At 40.6% G+C, this 19,052-nt stretch overlaps 1 protein-coding gene across 1 annotated transcript; it reads left to right on the top strand.

Moving 5' to 3' along the window:
• Positions 1-429: 429 nt before the first annotated feature.
• Positions 430-18,238, top strand: LOC109203133 (neuronal acetylcholine receptor subunit alpha-5-like). Its single transcript, XM_019362185.1, has 7 exons — positions 430-493; positions 3,876-3,941; positions 12,323-12,388; positions 15,430-15,593; positions 16,884-16,928; positions 17,062-17,171; positions 18,202-18,238. Exons 1-7 carry the CDS (start codon positions 457-459, stop codon positions 18,236-18,238), a joined length of 525 nt encoding a protein of 174 aa, XP_019217730.1. The 5' UTR covers positions 430-456.
• Positions 18,239-19,052: the final 814 nt, after the last annotated feature.

Below are 19,052 nucleotides of genomic sequence, written 5' to 3'. Positions count from 1 at the left end.
TGCCACTTTTTCAGGGGGCTAGTAATACTGACCCTGTTTTTTTGTTTTGTTTTGCTTTTTTAAAATAGGGACTAACAATTTTGGTCTCATCTGTATATAAATTGTGACAAACCAAATTTTATGATTTAACTTTTGTTTTTATACAAAATTGTCTTCATATTATATTTTCAAACCTGTGATTTGTCAGACTTTTGGCCCCACTGTGACACTTATGAATGTGTGATACATGATGCAATGCTGGTCACAAGATTTTTAACTGTAGCATTTAAAATTTTCACTCAGTTTAATTGCTCTGTCTATTGCCTAAGACACTGGTCTTAGGATTGATATTGGGATAAAACCACGATTGGTCTTTATATTTGCCCTGCCCTCTTCTAGGGCATTACATTAATAGAGCAGGAATCCTCTCCTGCCCACAGAGAGGGCGATGATCCTCACTGATCTTTCAAAGCCACAATGATTACAGGTTTCTTCTTCCTGCTCTTCTTCATGGGTAAGTGCATTTAATTTTTGAATTTTTAAAAATTCATACAGGTTATAATTTCTGCTGCTTTACCATTTAAGGCTTTTTTTCTGGTTAAGAAGAAAGGATGATTGCAACATGTATATTATGTGCTGCCTTCACTCAGGGTACATCTCTTGTGGGCACAAGGGATTATAAATTGAATTATAAAATCTTGCTCTGCTTCCAACACAATACAAATATGTGTATTTCAGAAATGTAATGTAATGTTCATTTTTACAATTAAATTGTAAAAATGAAAGATAAGGAGAAACCAGAAAGCGGAGCATTACAAGTTTTGGATATAATAAAAGAAACGTTCTTGCTCTAGAAAAGTTTATTTAGATTGGTCATCAATGTACCTGCAAATTTTTGTAGTGTGTGTGTGTGTGTTTTGTGTCCAAGATTTAATTTCTAATAGCCATTTACCTGATTTTGATATTTGTAAATATTTAGTATTATACACTTTGTATATAAAAAGCAATATCCGTTTCCTGCCTACAAAATTGTGGTTTCTACAACCCTCTAAATCGGCTGTGGATGATTGGACATCCAAATACTAATTCCTAATGACAACTACAGACAGATTAAATTATGCTTAATTTCTATTAAGAAGTGTTCAGGAGAAAAAAAAAAGTGTTCAGGAAATTGTGCAGTGGTCAGAGGGGAATGATCTTTCTTTCTTGCATTTTTTAAAGTTAAGAATGGATGACCATCCTAACTCCATTTCTTTATATTGATCATAAATGATGTGCAGAGAATTCAAGTGCATTTACATGGAATTATTTTTATTTCATAACTGTTATGGCCCTAGCAGGGCCTCCTCCTGAAATTGACCTTGTGTGGGTGTGTCCTGCCATATCTCCTGCCTTAGGAGCCAGCTTTTTTTGTACAGCTGACTCCCATCAGCAATTAAGAACACTTAAGGCCAGAGAAAGGTGAGCTGTAGTGCCAGAAAGCCTTGTTGGGTTGCAGCTAGTGAGCGGTGTGTATGGTGGTTAATTGCGCCTTCTCTGCAGAGAGGAGTGTGTTTGGGTACCGACCCTTTTTTGGCTTATTTTCAGTTTATTGATCAATTCCTGAGTTTTGTTGTTTTCTTTCTTTTATTAATAGAAACATTAATAAAACCTGTTAATTTAACCATTTTACCTCCCTGTCTCCTTTTTTCAACCTGTAAACCTTTTGTTACTTTCCCTCATCCCCTGGAGCTTTTTAGGGGAATATAACAATAATTTGCGAGCAAAAACATAACAGTATGTGCTGTAACATGTCCTTGCTGCAGACTGAGCAACTTTTTGTTGGCAGGTTTAAATTTTGCTGTTTAAATGTTTTATTTTTTAAATCACAAAAACTATATAATACAGGGACAGCAGTGCAGAGGCTTCAGAACTTGCCTTAGAATCCTCAGATTTAAACAGTTTCTTCAGCAGTAATGTAATCCAGTGACTGTTGTCAGTATTTCCACTGTTACACAGCAAACAATAATTGTTAATTATTAATTCGGCAATCTTTTTATCCAAATTGTTAACAAATACGGTTTAAGACAACGCTGCTGCAGTGTAACTCAGTTTAATGATGTAGCCTGAAGTATCTTTCAAAGTGACCAATAACATCAGTACCCCGTCCTCCTTTGGGCTCCGCCCCCAAACTATCAAAAGTTGATTCTCTCTGGGTTATGTTTTTCCTCAGGCGTAGGTTATGATATCAAAATTATTCAAAACGTTTGCACTAAACTACATTCTTCAAAAGCACTATCAAAACTGCATTTTAAATACTTGGTGCCCAACATGATCTTACTATGTTGTTTCATGCATCTAAAAAATCATGAAAAATATCTTCATCACCAAGGCAGCAATTATAAATAGGACAAAACTGAAATTAAATGTTTGGCACACTGAAATTAGTTTTCATCCTGTCCCATCATATTTTCATTTCTCACTGAAGTGATCATTCGCTGAAAAAAGGAATGTTTCCTTTCCTTCATAAAAAATCTTTTATCCCAACCAAGCATCGGGACCTTTATTACTGTCAATAATACTGATTATTGAGCATTGATACACCTATAAATTTTTATCTCATGAAGATAAAATAAGACAGAAAAGCTACACATGTTAAATGTCATATTACACTTGAAAATAAAAAACACTTACACTGAGTGTTTTTGCTTGTAATAAGAATGAAATCTGTGAGAGGAACAGCTAAAAATTGCTCGAGAATGTTTTAATTGTATGCATTTGTCAAAACACAACTAGTCCCTTATCAAATCATTATATCATACTACAGCAAATCTTTATGAGATAATCAGACTAAACATTAAATGTATATGGCAGTTTTTTTGTTTGTTTGTTTTTTTTCTACACATAATGCTGAGGTAGACTGTCCCTAGGTTGATTCAGTGTCTCACAAAAACAACTCTGTACTTATAAAGTAGCTAGCTAATTTGCTATTATAGTCTACATTCAACCTGTGTGTGGGCAAAGTACTGTAGCAGATCCTCGTGCTGCGGCTGGGCTGATTGAAGGATATGTTCTTAAGTGCACATATAAAACAAATATGTAGGACTGCTTTCTTGAATTTGCAGAATATCTCTAAATTTAGTGTGTCATGTGAAATCCCCAACAGCATAGGCCCATTGCAGCAAAATGATGTGAAGGATTCAGGGTCACCTGATCTTGACAGGGTGTCTATGAGTGTTTTCTTTCTTTACCCTCCCTTTTTTCATCACTATCTGTTTATATAATAATAATAATAATGGATTGGATTTATATAGCACTTTTCAAGGCACCCAAAGCGCTTTACAACGCCATTATTCATTCACGCTCACATTCATACACTGGTGGAGGCAAGCTACGGTTGTAGCCACAGCTGTCCTGGGGCAGACTGACATAGGCGAGGCTGCCATATCGCGCCATCGGCCCCTCTGGCCAACACCAGTAGGCGGTAGGGTAAAGTGTCTTGCCCAAGGACACAACGACCAGGACAGAAAGGCCAGGACAGAAAGGCCGGGGATCGAACCGGTGCGCAGGTGCGCTTCCCAACCGCCTGAGCCACGGTCAGGGCTCAGGGGGGTTCTTCTACTCTGTAGAAGAAATGCAGTTTGTCTTTTGTCTCATCTTCCCCCCCCTCACCCCTAACCAGTTGTCACAGATGGCTCCCCCATCCTGAGCCTGGTTCTGCCAGAGGTTTCTTCCTGTTACAAGAGAGTTTTTCCTTACCAATGTTGCCAAGTGTTTGCTCACAGGCGGTCACCTGATTGTTGGGGTTTTCTCTATATTATTATAGGGTCATTATTTAAAGTCCATTGAGGTGACTGTTGTGCTGTGATTTGGTGCTATATAAATAAAATTGAATTGAATGTACTTTTTTCTGTCAGGGGGAAATGCCTCCAGCGTAGAGCTGCAAGATGACCGACAGACACTCAATGAGACGATTACCAGAGGTAATGAAAAAACACTTCAAAACTTCTTTTAAAAAAAAAAAATATGCAGCACCTGGAACACAAAAATGTGAAAATGGACAGTACATAAATCAACAATCTTTATGTGGTGTGCGTGCGTTCATGTTAATGTGTGTGAGAGAGAGATGGAGAGAGTGACAAGTGGGGAGTGTGTATGTGTGTGTGTGACAAAATGTACTTGAAAATAAGGGTTGGAATCCAAAATAATGGCTCCCAGGAGCCAGAGGCAGACAGAGACTGATCAAGGGGAACTGGATCATCTGCAGTCCACAAGAGTACTGAAAACCTCACCTTTAATGGCAGATAAGTTAGATAGTTAGAATAGAATAGAATAGCTTTTTATTGTCACTGTTACAAGAACAGTGAAAGGCAGTTTGGCATCTCTCCGTGTGTGGAGTACACAATAGCGTAAATATTTACACAATAACAGACAAATTTACATTTACACAAGAAAGATATGTACAAGTTATACATACACCTGCAAACATACATGCACATACATACACATATGTATATATACATACATGCATCCGTACATACATACACACACATATTTCCACATACACGCTTACATCTATATACATACACATACATGCCATCTAACTAGCAGGTGCATTGAGAGGTGCAGTGTGATCAGTGATATTGCACATTGAGTGGGGGGTGGGGGTGGGGGGTGCAGTTAGGTGGTCCATTTCCTAGTCTGGCTCTGCTTGCTGGACATCCCGGATGAGTGACTTAGGCTACGTTCACACTGCAGATCTTAATGCTCAATTCCGATTTTTTGATCAAATCCGATTTTTTTGTCTTCTTGTTCACACTACAAATAAAATGCGACAGCAAACATGCTCTAGTGTGAACGCTCAAAGCGGCCCGCATGCGCAAAAGAAGACGTCACACACAACGCGCTCTGTTTAGACCCAGAGCAAACAATATTGTTTGACTGATGGCCCTTAATATAAAGACTTCGGACTTTACGTTTCCCAATTTTTGCTTTAAGTTATTTTGTTATTTACATAATAATGTAAATAACCTAATAATTATCCTTATTGCTGTTTTAGAGAGGAGCGGTGCTTCAAAGGATCGTTGCAGATTTCTGTCAGAATCTGCAGATTATACAGTACAAATAAAATGTTCACGTTTCTCCAACGTTGTCTTCCCAACAGTTTCACTAACATCTAGGAAGCGTTCACGATGTCTTCTCCGGCGCTGATAATTGGCATCTGTCTTGTGTCAGTGACGTAAAAGACGGATTTAATGCGACATGACCGTTCAAACAGCAGTCGCTTTCGAAAACATCGGATATGTATCGGATTCAGTACCACATACGAAAGTGACCCAGATTGGATTTGAAAATATCCGTTCACACTGTCATACCATGATTGGATATGGGTCGCATAGGGTCAAAAAAATTGGATTTGATGCGCTTTCGCCTGCAGTGTGAACGTAGCCTTAATCTCCCAGGTGAGGGATCGGATTACACATGAGGGAAGCAAAATGGTCTCCTCCTTCACAGACTCATCGGAAGAGAATTTTCAAGACAAAGTATTAGGCTTCACATTGAGAGAACCTGGTTTATAGGTTATTAAAACCTATAAAACCTGCTATCTAAAACCTGCAGGACACCGGCAGGACACACCTGAATCAAATGATTAGTTCATTACCTCTCTGGAGAACTTCAAGACATGTTGAGGAGGTAATTTAGCCATTTGAATCAGCTGTGTTGGATCAAGGACACATCTAAAACCTGCAGGACACTGTCCCTCGAGGCCTGGAGTTGCCCACCCCTGGGTTATGGTAAAGCTAAAATGAGTAAAAAATGAGAGCCCAGGATGGTTCCTCAGGATGAACCAGGATCATAGTAGGAGCGAAACGTTGTTTCAGGGCGTCGAAGCTTTGTCAACACGAGTTATCCCAGTGAAAGGCAACCTTGAGGAGCTAAGTGGGTGAACAGCAAGGCAATCTTGCAAAAATCCAAATACTCACCAATAATAAGTCGTTGGTAAAAAGGAGCAAAGCCCAAAAAGTGTTGAAATTGTTTGCTTTTGGGAGGAACTCACTCAACCAATGGTTGGACCTTGGCTGGCTCTGCCCTTAATTGACTCTTCTTATTCATGAAACCCACAAAGGAAAACAGATTGGACATGAAACTTGCACTTCTTACATTTTACATATGTCATCATTTATTGTGCCCGCCAGTATCTCTAAAGTTACTGCTGGGCTTAACCTTCTGGCACACGAGGCAGTTCGACAGAACGTCATCTCATTCCACAGTAGAAACACTCACTAGAAGTTAGGTACCTGTGTCTTACCAATGGACAGACGAGCCTAACCGAGCTGCATGGTGGGTTGCTCGCCACTCTCTTCTCACTCACTCGCTCAGGGATGGAAAACTTCATGGAGGACTCCCAAAAAGTTGATTATGTTCATTTGGATGTAGAGTTTTCAAGTTTCTTCACTTATCCAAATGACCTCTTTAGTCTCAGCTAAATGCAGTTTTCCTCAACCTTATAAACAGTACATCTGCATAATGTCTGAAACTAGCACCATGGGCCAACAATGAATTGTGAGGTCAATTTCTTGCTCATTAATATGCAAATGTTCATGACATTGATCAACAACCACTGATCAAAGACAATTGATCAGTACCATTCACAGACTTGGGAAATGGCTGCAATCACAGCACTGTAAGATGTTGAAAGATGTACCCTTATGCCTCCTCTTCGATTCAGAGATGGTCTTTCCCTTTTTACGGAAAGCCTCCTTGAATCCTGGGCTGTGTGGACAGCAAACCCGGAGCCTTTCTGAAAATGATAACACATTTTAGTCATCTAATGCAGTCATGTGACCCATTATAAAGCAGTTGTTTTGTTTGCTCTCAATTTTGACAGCCCTATTAAAGATTAATATCAGTTTGTACATGCTTCAGATAGCTATTCTTCAAATTCTCTAATTCTCACTCGCTTTTGCCATTTTGTACTTTTGTGTTACTCGCAGCAACAACTCCACCTCATTGTTAGTCCGTTTAAAAAACTCGGTGCTTTTCCTCGACATTTTGCCGCAAAGTTTCAAAGACCGGAAAGTAAACAAACGGCAGACAGAAATGAGGCAGGTTGAAACGTCTTGCGTTTCACGCATGCGCAGTACTGGAGCGTAAGCGTTTTTGGCCGTTTCAATGTGGATGCACAACTCTGTGAAAACGACTAAAAAAGAGTGTGAACGCAGAGCGTTTTCAGACGAAAACACCGTTTTCAAATTTATCCGGGCTAGTGTGGACGTAGCCTAAGATTGCAGTGTAGTGACACAGTGTAGGGGAAAAAAAAGATCACAACTCAGAATAATTTCAAATGTGTATGTGGCTTCTCTGACAGAAGGGAAACCCTTCTAAAACAGGAAGAGAAGTGGGGGAGCTAAGGCAGTAGAAAAATTAAAATTAATAGAATAGAATAGAATAGAATTCAACTTTATTGTCATTGCACATGTCACAGGTACAAGGCAACGAAATGCAGTTTGCATCCATCCAGAAGTGCTTTAGCCATGATATAGATATATTACAATATATATTAGCAATAATATCGATATTATATATTACATATATATATATATATATTACAGAAATGGGTCTATTATAGTATGTTATAATGTACACGGTATGAAGTATGTTATGAATATGCTATAACTATAAGTATGTACAGGCTGTAGTGAGTACAAGCTATGTACAGGCTACGAACAGGATATAAATATGAAAAACTATACAGAATATGAAATTAAAAAACTATACAGAAATATGAGATATACAGCTATACAGAAATGTGAACTATGCAGGTTATAAACAGTTGTAGAATTAAAAATTATTGTATTGTACAGAATGATTATTTACACAGAATTATACAGTAGTGCAGTTAAGATAAGTGAGATATGTGGATAATTTCTACAGAGGCTATATAAAGTGCTAATGGTTGTGAGTGGTGGTTCAGTCCATGTTATTATTGTGTGTATGAGGGTACAGTTGTCCATTGTGTGTGTAGGTGGTTGTGGGTGTGTGTATGTCCAGTCCATGTGTTTAACGTGGGTCAGATGTCAGGAGGCAGAGTTCAGGACTCTGACAGCTGCAGGGAAGAAGCTGTTCCGGTACCTGGTGGTCTTAGTCTGGTGGCTCCTGCAGCGCCTCCCAGAGGGCAGGAGGGTGAAGAGTCCATGTGATGGGTGACTGGGGTCTCTGATGATTTTCCCAGCCCTTTTCAGACATCGCTTCCTGTAGATGTCCTTTATGGCAGGAAGTGGTTCTCCGGCGATGCGTCGGGCAGTTTTCACAACCCTCTGCAACACCTTCCGGTCCGAGGCAGAGCAGTTCCCGTACCAGACTGTTATACAGTTGGTCAGGATGCTCTCGATGGTGCAGCGATAGAAGTTCACCAGGATGTCTGAGGACAGGTGGTTCTTCCTCAGAGTCCTCAAGAAGAAGAGGCGCTGGTGAGCCTTCTTGACCAGCTTGCAGCAGTTGGTTGTCCAGATGAGATCCTCGGAGATGTGAACTCCCAGGAACTTGAAGCTGCTCACACGCTCCACAGCCGTCCCTTTAATATAGATGGGTGGATGTGGGTCAGCATTCCTCCTGTAGTCCACGATGAGCTCCTTGGTCTTCTCAGTGTTAAGCAGCAGGTTGTTTGTGTCGCACCACTCAGCCAGACGATCCACCTCCTCCCTGTAGGCGGTCTCATCGTTCTCACTGATGAGGCCAATCACCGTGGTGTCATCTGCAAACTCAATGATGGTGTTGAAACCATCGGCAGGTCTGCAGTCATGGGTGAAGAGGGAGTAGAGGAAAGGGCTCATCACACAGCCTTGTGGTACACCGGTGTTCATTGTGATTGTAGATGAGCAGCGGTTATCCAGCCGGACATGTTGGGGGCGGTTGGTCAGGAAGTCCAGTAACCGTTTGCACATGAGGGAACTGATGCCCAGGTCTGTCAGTTTCCTGATGAGTTGTGAGGGATGGATTGTATTGAATGCTGAACTGAAGTCTATAAACAGCATTCTGGCGTAGGTGTTGTTGTTGTCCAGGTGTGAGAGGACAGAGTGCAGTGCGATGGAGACTGTATCCTCTGTGCTCCTGTTCTGGCGGTATGCGAATTGGTGGGGGTCCAGGGTGGGGGGGAGACAGGATTTGAAGTGTGCTAGGACCAGCTGCTCTAAGCACTTTGTGATGATGGGGGTGAGTGCTACTGGGCGGTAGTCATTGAGGCTAGATGGGTTGGAGTTTTTGGGTATCGGGACGATGGAGGTGGATTTGAAGCAGGCCGGTACCACTGCGTGGGCCAAGGACAGGTTGAATATGTCTGTCAGCACTCCTGCAAGCTCCTCAGAACACGCTCTGAGAACACGCCCGGGGATGCCATCAGGACCTGCAGCCTTGTGGACATTGATCCTGCTCAGCACCATTCCTACATCGGTGGGGGAGAGAGTCAGAGGTTGGTGGTCTGGCGTCATGTCTGCTTTGGTTGTGATTGTGGGGTTCCCTCGCTCAAAACGAGCATAAAAGTTGTTGAGCTCGTTGAGGAAGGAGACATCAGAGGATGCGGGGGACGGTTTGGTGGTCCTGTAGTCTGTAATGGTCTGGAGTCCTTGCCACATGCGTCGGGGGTTGGAGTTGGAGAAGTGTTCTTCTACCTTCTTTTTGTAATGGTGTTTGGCATTTTTGATACCCTTCTTTAGATTAGCCCTGGCTGTACTGTAGGTGTGTGCATCTCCTGACCTAAAGGCGGTGTTGCGGGCCTTCAGAAGGAGCCGAACATCCCGGTTCATCCAAGGCTTCTGGTTGGGGTACATGGTGATCCGTTTCTGGGTGGTTACACTGTCTGTGATTTTGGAGATGTAATCCAGTACAGATGAGGCGTACTGGTCCAGGTCTGTGTGGGTGAACATATTCCAGTCTGTGTTTTTAAATCTGTCCTGGAGCACTGGGTCTGTCCCCTCTGGCCACACTTTAATTGTCCTCACAGCAGGTTTCACACGTTGGATGAGTGGTGAATACCGAGGTGTGAGGAACAGGGAGAGATGGTCCGATTGTCCAATGTGGGGGAGGGGTGTTGCTTTGTAGGCTCCAGCCAGGTTGGAATAAACATGGTCTAAAGTCTTGTCTCCTCTGGTGTGGCAGGAGACATGTTGGTGGAATCTGGGGAGGACTGTCTTTAAGTTGGTGTGATTGAAGTCGCCAGCAACAATAAATTGTAATAATTAAGTGTCTAAAATATAATTTAAAAATATAAAACATAATAAAATCTAATTTGTTAGACAGCAAAACAACAATAAAATACTTTGGCCAGGGACAACAAGAATTTAAATATACAAAACAGCCCAAGTAAAAGTTCAAGTGGCCTCAGCCGATGAATTAAAATCACTAAAAAGTCCATTAAAAAAGTCCGTTAACAATTCCAAGACTCAGAGGAAGTCTGAGGCGGCGTCCTCCAGTCCTGCTTTCCTCTCCGTCCGCCTGGCCAGGCCTGCCCTGTGCGCCTCGCCAGGCTTCCTCATTTGGCTTCTGTGCCACTCTTTGCGATAGTCGCCAAACTTGTGGTTACCACCCCATGGCTCTCCCCCACATCTGTCCTGCCAGGCCAGACGTGTACAGGCTGTGATCAGCTGACTTGCTGCTCTGTGGATTTACACAACTAAATTTAACAAAATGTCAGCAGTTTTATACCTGAGTATAAACATGTTATATGGCTGAACAAAAGTAACAAGTCTGTTTTGAAAATGTAAGGTGCAGAAAGTACAGATATTTGTGTAAAAATGTAGGAAGTAAAAGCAAAAAGTTGCAAGAAAAGTACGGGATACCTGAAAATTCTACTTAAGTACTGTGAAGAAGTATTTGCGTTACTTCCCACCTTTGATCCTAACCATGTTAGACTATTGCCTGGTTGAATGCATAAACAGTCCACCAACTTACATTTAAGATAAGACTAAATATGTGAAAAGAAATATTAGAACATATTGGAGACCTGCAAAATACAAACATCTTAAAAAACACTAACACTGTCCAGCTAAGAGTTGTAAACTCTATACTTACATCTACACTTCAATAGTTTTTCCACACCGACCCTCTTGCACCGATTGTCCTCGGGGGAGAGACCCAACTGGTCCAGGATGGCTCGCCACACATCTGGGAAGGAAGCCCTCAGAAATGCTGGGAGGCTCATAGCCTCCACCTGGGCCTCCCCTGACAGTAACCAGAGCAGCCAGAGAGCCCACTTTTTTGCCAGTCACTGGGATGCCTGCGCTCTTGCCTGGTGCCGGCAAGGAGCTAGACCGAGCGACGAGCTTTTCCAATACTTCTGTCTGCTGCTCGATTTGCACCTGCAGCTCCCCCAGCTGCTTCTGATGCACCACCAGCTGCTCCAGATGCATTGCCGCTAGCTCAGACACCATCTTGGCTAGCAGGTTAACACTGGCTGGCAGGTGGGGACTCCAACCTGCTGGTCCGGGGTTTTGGCACCACTGTAGACAAAGGCTCCAGCACAAACCAGATGTGGTTGCTTGTGCAGTTTTATTTATCTATTGAGTTGCATTTCCACATAAAAATTAAAGCTCAGTATTGTACATACACAAAAACCTTCTCCATAATATATTCATTTCCATATATACCATAATATCTGAATCATCACTAACACATGCAAAATCAATTAAAAAAAACATAAAATCATGATTAATGAAAAAATGTTTTAGGAAGTTATTTGCTCTTGGCTGCCGTAAGCTGGTGCTTAGTTAACTTGAGCCTTGTGATGGCTCTGATCCCAACCGTAAAAAAAATGACTTGCTTCCTTTCTTATTTTCCAGTTTGTACTTTCCTGATTCCTCTCTTCAACTTCTCTCCTCACATCTTAGGTCCTTGTATACAAAATAAAAGTCACAAGAAGGGAGGAATTGAAGCAATTAAAAATGAGGCTCTGAAGCAAGCATTTCTAATTTTGTTAAAGTGATGTTGGTTAATTAATTGACAATTGGCACAACTTGGACAGCAGGTTCACACAGCACAGGTGCGTGGGCCAGAGGCAAGAGCAGACACAGAGGAGAGAGAGCGAGGGAGGGAGAGAGAGCACAAAACAAAACTAAACAAACATGTTGACTAACACCGAACCAGCCAGTGAGACACGGGGACCATGACAGAAAAGGAGTTTTTCCTTATCACTGCTGCCTTATGAAGTGCTTGCTCAAAGGCAGTCATCTGATTGTTGGGGTTTTCTCTATATTATTGTAGTGTCAATACCTTACAACATAAAGTACATTGAGGTGACAGTTGTGATTTGTTGTGTTGTGATTTGGTGCTGTATAAATAAAATTGAACTCAATGTACTCTTTTCTGCCAGGGGGAAATGCCTCCAGCATAGAGACTGAAGATGACCAACAGATGTTCAATGAGACCTTTACCAGAGGTAATGAACACACACTTCAAAAGTTCACAGAAATTCAGTTTATACATTTTAAAATGTTTTTTTCTGCCATTGTATTGTTTAATCAAGTCTTAGAATCTAAGAAACTGAAGTGCTTTAAATAAAATTCTGTAAAAAAAACCCCAAGTTTAATATATATTTGGGGGCTACAATTTATCAATATTTGTAATGAAGGGGAATTGTGAGATGAGTTAATGGGATATTATGAGAAGATAGTTGCATAAAATTATAGCTATATTGATAAGCAGGGTTTTGTCAAGATGCAGCTTGGAAAAAGCAGGACTCAGGCACAGAATCTCTAAATGTAACAGTGACTTAATTTACTGTGAAATACTGCAACAACAGTTCAACACTAAGTCCTTTATAGAGATGACCACGGTTCAGTTTTTTTTTCTTTTTAAGATCCTCTCTGGCAGCTTATGCAATCATAATTATGATCTGAATGCACTGTTGTTCATGATATCATTGCTTTCGATCCCAACTTCATTATATACTGTATCAATAAAAAAATTAAAATATTTAAAGCATCGTCCTGGTCGTGGAACACTGGATCAGCATTTCATCCTCTCAAGGATACTCGAGGGTGCATGGGAGTTTGCCCAACCAGTCTACATGTGTTTTGTGGACTTGGAGAAGGCATGTGACCGTGTCCCTCGGGGGGTCCTGTGGGTGTGCTCTGGGAGTATGGGGTGTCTAGCCCATTGCTATGGGCCATTCAGTCCTTATACAACTGTTGCAAGAGCTTGGTCCGCATAGCCGGCAGTAAGTTGGACTAGTTCCTGGTGGGTGATGGGCTCCGCGAGGGCTGCCCTTTGTCACCAATTCTGTTCATAATTTTTATGGACAGAATTTCTAGGCGTAGCCAAGTGGCGGAAGGCTTCACTTGGGTGGTCGCAGGATCTCATCTCTGCTTTTTGTGGATCATGTGGTTCTGTTGGTTTCATTGGGTAATGGCCTCCAGCTCACCTTGGAGCGGTTCGCAGCCAAGTGTGAAGTGGTGGGAATAAGAATCAGCACCTCCAAATCTGAGGCCATGGTGGAGTGCCCACTCCGGGTCAGGGACGAGTTCCTGCCCCAAGTGGAGGAGTTTAAGTATCTCGGGGTCTTGTTCACGAGTGACGGGAGAAGGGAGCGGGAGATCGACAGACAGATTGGTGTGGTGGCTGCAGTGATGCGGACGCTGTACCCGTCTGTTGTGGTGAAGACAGAGCTGAGTGTAAAAGCGAAGCTCTCAATTTACCGGTCAATCTCTATCCCTACCCTCACCTTTGGCCACGAGCTGTGGGTAGTGACCGAAAGAACGAAATCGCGGATACAAGCGCGGAAATGAGCTTCCTCCGAAGGGTGGCTGGCCTCTCCCTTAGAGATGGGGTGAGAAGTTGGGCCATTCGGAAGGGGCTCATAGTAGAGCCGCTGCTCCTCCATATCGAAAGGAGCCAGATGAGGTGGTTCGGGCATCTGACAAGGATGCCTCCTGGGTGAGGTGTTCCGGGCATGTCCCACCAGGAGGAGGCCCCAGGGCAGACCCAAGGGGCTGGGTTTCATCTGCTTGGGCTGCTGCCCCCGCGACCCGGCCCCGGATAAGCGGAAGAAAATGGATGGATGGATTGATGGATATTTAAAGCAGGAGTTCAGTATGTTTTCTTTATTTTAGGAAACATACAGATTTGAGTAAAACATCAAACAAATGATGTACTGTCTTTTCTGTTAGGGGAAAATGCCTCCACTATAGAACTACAAGTTGATCAACAGTCTAGCAAATCCAAAGGTATACAACAATCTCTTCAAGGTTAACAGAAATTATTTAAATTTATAAATGTGTTTTCTTTGCCAGTATGTTTAATTCACAATACAGAGTCACATATCTAAAATGTGCTCAAAATGTAATTCTGTAAAAATCATTCCATGTGCATATACTAATCATGAGTGTCATTATAATTTTAAGCTTTGAATAATTTATTTTAGCTGTTCTTTTTCCAGGGTGGAATGATTGTACAGCATAGATCTTTAATGACTTTAATAAACAAGAGCTAGGTGCACAGGTTTCTTTCATTTCCAAAGGGGTCAGAATTATATAGTCAGACCCCCGAGAGGGACAAAGGGACCCCCTAATGATTTTGTCCCTCTCTGGGGGGATACTCCCACAGGGCTTAAATCTGGGACTCTCCACCATTTGATCCTAGAACTGAAGAAGCTTCTCGGATGAGAGGTGAAACGTCTTCAAACAACTTAAAGGAGTCCAGACGCTTTTCTTTCTAAGCTCCTTAGATTACGATGACCTGGATGACTGAGAACCTTCACAGACAGATATGTTCAACTGCAATTTCAGTTGAGCTTAAAAGTGTTATTTTTAGTCACAAGCAGAACGTTCTTTCTTGGTTGGCATTTTCTTTGTCTATTGTGATGTAAAACTCACTTCATAGTGGACAATGATGTTGGTGTTCTGGCAGTTTGCAGTTTTGCAGTTTTGTTTTTTTTACTTTTCCAGGTTCTTCTTAGAAATTGAGAACTGTGCCATATTGACATTTGATTCCTGGTCACAGACAAAAGGACAGATGAGGAAGGAAAGTGCAAATTAAAAAAAAATAGAAAATAACACAATGAAAAGGAGGAAAGGCTTGAAATATAACACACAATGTGACATAAGACTACATTAACATTGAAAGTAAAACAAGAAGTAACAGTATAGAAGATATTTCCTTGGATCACAGTTATTGTTTCATTAAATTAATTGGATAGAACATGACATGATGATAGAATATCCTAACCATGTTAGACTATTATCAGAGTGAAATGTATAAACTGCCTGAATATCAAAGATAAGACATAGAGATCTACAAAATACAAACATCTTAACATTTTTTCCAGCTTCATCATTGTGTCTCTCAGGTCTCGCACTAACATGGCCTTGTAGGTGGTCATCCTGGCCAAACAAAGTTATGATGCGCTTAAGATGAGCACAAAAGTTAGCATTTTTATACCATTTTTATATTCATTGACAATGTGTCTTTATATCATTTCAGAAAATGAAGGGAATAGTCATAAAAACTGCAGCTATGTTGACATTATAAACTACCTGAACCTGACCCAAGACAAGGACAAGTACATTATGACAAGGCCTGTGAGAAATTACAGAGATGTTACAATGGTAGAACATATTATGGCAGTTGAAGCCATCTTAGATGTGGTAAGTTGTTCTGGCTAATGTTGCTGCCTTTCAAAAATGAATAGGTCATTGTTCTGGGTCTTTGACCCAATGTTTTATGTTTTTTGGATTTTTGAATTCTGTTTTCCATGATCTGTTTTCAGTGTGACTATTCGTTTCCTTACTGTTTAGTTTTTTAATCTTTCTGTATTTTCCTTTTAATTAAACCTGAAAGAATGTTTGCTTCTTTTTCTTTTATCTGAATAAGTCCCCTTCTAAAACAAACAAACAAACAAACTAATCATTAGCTTTTTCCACTGGAAAATGTTGTCGTCCACATTCAGTCAACATTGTAGTGTACTGTATAATAAAACTAATTCCTATACTTTAATGCACTTTCATCAGTGAAATTGTGGTGCATAGCTTTTAAGATTATATATATATAATTTTTTGAGGCTGTTGTAATGACTGTCACATAAAGGATAAAGGTTAGCTATGTAAAGTTAACTCAAAACTCTTATATAGCTCCTATATTTTATAAAAATTCAAAGTTTCACAGATATATTTTCAATACATTAGGATAAACTGGTAAATGATACTGGAAGGTCTGGGCAGAATTTGATTCAATTTTCAGCATGTGTATTCTTATTTATTTAATTTTCTACTTTCACTTCAATTTTAGTGCCTTAATTCACATGTTCTGTGTGGATACTTATAGTTATAGTAGAAGAAGCCATGGCCAATAATTGTTATACCATACACATTGAGAAATAAAAGATTAATCTTCTTTCAGAATTTTAGTACACCATACACCACCTTGGTCCACATTACATCATAAAATATTTTATTTGTTGAAAGTAATAGGGATAGGATTGTGGAAAACAAACAATAACTAAACATTTTACCTATTCAGTTAGTATAGTTATAATACATTGCTAATTTACAGTGTAATTGATTAAAAACAGGGATAACACCCAATTACTGAGCTGCTAGTTTTAGGTCCTGTTGTTAGTCTGAAAATAACACACAAAACGTGTTAAACTGTGCAACACATTAAGGGTGTTAAGCTTTTAACATGTTTTTACATGTTTTCTTACATGTGTTATGTTAAAATTCACACAATGTGTTAATAGTGTAACAACACATTTTTTGTCATTTTTTTAAACATCCTTTCTAAGCGTGTACATGTAAAATATTTTTTTTTTATTCCTATCTTTCATAACTTTTATTTGACTATTTTTGGGGAATTGCTCACCCTTCCTTCCCCACATGTGGAAAATCAACTTTGAAGCCTGGCTGAACTAACTATATGGTTGTTTTCTTTGCTCACAGAGGAAAACTGACCAGAGCCTTGTTTCTTACATTTGGGTTCTATATGTGAGTATTCTCTTGAAAATACACAATTTTCCGTTGTTGAAATTCAAAAGTGTTATAATAATTTCTTTTAATCCTTTCTTTCTGTTTTTCTCTGCTTGTATCTTTTTCTTCTCTTTCACACCATCCTGTGTAGCATTGGTGGAATGATTACATATATTGGAACCCAGATGATTTCTGTGGACTTAAAAATATAACATTTCCTACTGCAAAGTTGTGGATGCCAGATCTAACTATTGAAGAAAGGTAAGTTTTATATGGAAACACACCCACACTCACAGATGCACATATAGTCACTAATGATGAAGTATATATTTTTTAATTTATCAAATGAATTGAAAAACTGAAAAGGAATATAGCCAAGACAAGGTTAGAATTAACAACTGTTAACTTAAATATTGACATTGTGCTTTTAAACTTTGCTCATCAAAGAATCATCCACTCTTAGAAACATAAAGGAGGACAAGGTCAATTTTCTTACTTCCAGAAAAGCAGAGCCAATGGCAGCTTAAAAATCAAAACATGAAATGTGACCATGAGAACTTCTCAAGATGGAAGTTCTCAACTTATGTAAACATTTACCATGAAGCCTCAGCACCCAAAAATAAAAACAAAGCACATAAGGCGCTTGTCCATGTGCAGCAACAGCCTATAAAGTAACAAAATATCTGCATCTGAGTGGCCATCCTATCTGGAGAACACTGTGAGATATCACATGAGAATAAAGGAAGTCTGGTGGAATCAGTGTGACCCATGGCGAAAAAGGGGGATAAAGTGGAAGAGCTAGTACAGTGAAGAGAGGGTGGAGCACTGCTAAGAGGAGCAGTCATGACAGGAGCACATAGAGACTGTTCCTCAGGTCTTCAAGGGACATGTGGAAGAATAGGAGGACAGAAAGACAAGGCTCCTGCCAAAGCAGTGAGGTATGGGCATGGTGTAAATAATGGGTACTCCTGAAGGCATGTGAAAAAGTGCGACCAGGTGGTTTGCATGACCTGCTGATGTACCTGATGTGGAGAACGTCGCCACAGGACTGGTTATGCATACAAAATATTGCCAAAAGTATTCACTCTTTTGCTTTGACACACATGAACTTGAGTGACATCCCATTCTTAATCTATCCATAGTTTTCACCTGGGACATGCCCACCTAGCAGGCAAAAACAGCACTATGGTCCTTTGCTGTCTAGCAATCCTTTGAACTTGTTTGAGTTTAACGCTAGATAGTTGATGTAGTTTATGTTCTATCAGATGCACTAATTAGTGTTTATTTACAGCTGCCAGAAGGATGTAAAGTATGGCATCAACATGTGAACACACCTCTCCTAACCCTGTCTTAGGCCAAATTGCACCAATCCCTGCTCCTCCACAGTAACCCAGGCTGTTGGTGGTTTCTAATTTAAACTGTAGGAATTATTTACCTGGCATTGGAAAAATACTTGAATAACTTTACTTGTAATACACAACATCAATGTGACAAATTAATACTGCGTGAACTTTCTGGCACTTTTCCACACTGTAAATGTCCAGGTCAACAAAATGTAAGAGTTAGTGTGTTTGAGCTAGCTATGATGTAGTGCTTACCTTTGCTTTAATGATGATCAAGTTGTTGTACTTCACCTGTCCCATGGTAGCATTGTTTACCCATCCAGATTGAAAATGTATATAACTGGAACTGAACTGGAGCTCTGCGAGAGAAGTTGCCACTTTTAGGGATTTAAATAAAGCTGCTGGAACAGAATATGGATCACAAATCCCCAAAATTCAGTTTCTCTTCAAATCTTTGTTTTTCCTCCATGGATAGACGAGCCAAGACAGATGAACAAACAAACAACTTTGTCCTGCATTACTACCAACTGTCTGTTATTTGTGGTCACAATGGAGTAATGTTTTGCATGTCAGAGTAGTGAGTCAGACCTGCCCACACATACATGCTTTTCAGCATCTTTATTAACACTTATCAAGTTTGCTGCTACAAACACGTTCAGTCAGCTGCAGCTCTGCAGCTCACAGCCCAACTCACATCAACAACACTGAAATCCAGGACCCAGAAACTTTTAACCTGGCGAAGTGTAATTGCGGATGCCCTGCAGGTGCGTTCACCTCCCCAGCAGTAGCACCGCTGACC

This window comes from Oreochromis niloticus, linkage group LG8, assembly GCF_001858045.2.
Source record: "Oreochromis niloticus isolate F11D_XX linkage group LG8, O_niloticus_UMD_NMBU, whole genome shotgun sequence".
Classification (NCBI taxonomy): domain Eukaryota; kingdom Metazoa; phylum Chordata; class Actinopteri; order Cichliformes; family Cichlidae; genus Oreochromis; species Oreochromis niloticus.
Note: the sequence above shows the minus strand (reverse complement) of the source record. Positions and strands in the feature narration are given on the sequence as shown.

Bases quoted from the DNA above. Each gene is read 5' to 3' on its own strand.
- LOC109203133 (XM_019362185.1), top strand. From the start codon at position 457: ATGATTACAGGTTTCTTCTTCCTGCTCTTCTTCATGG. The intron at 12,389-15,429 runs GTAATGAACACA...ATATCATTTCAG, and splicing joins CAATGAGACCTTTACCAGAG to AAAATGAAGGGAATAGTCAT. The intron at 15,594-16,883 runs GTAAGTTGTTCT...CTTTGCTCACAG, and splicing joins TTGAAGCCATCTTAGATGTG to AGGAAAACTGACCAGAGCCT.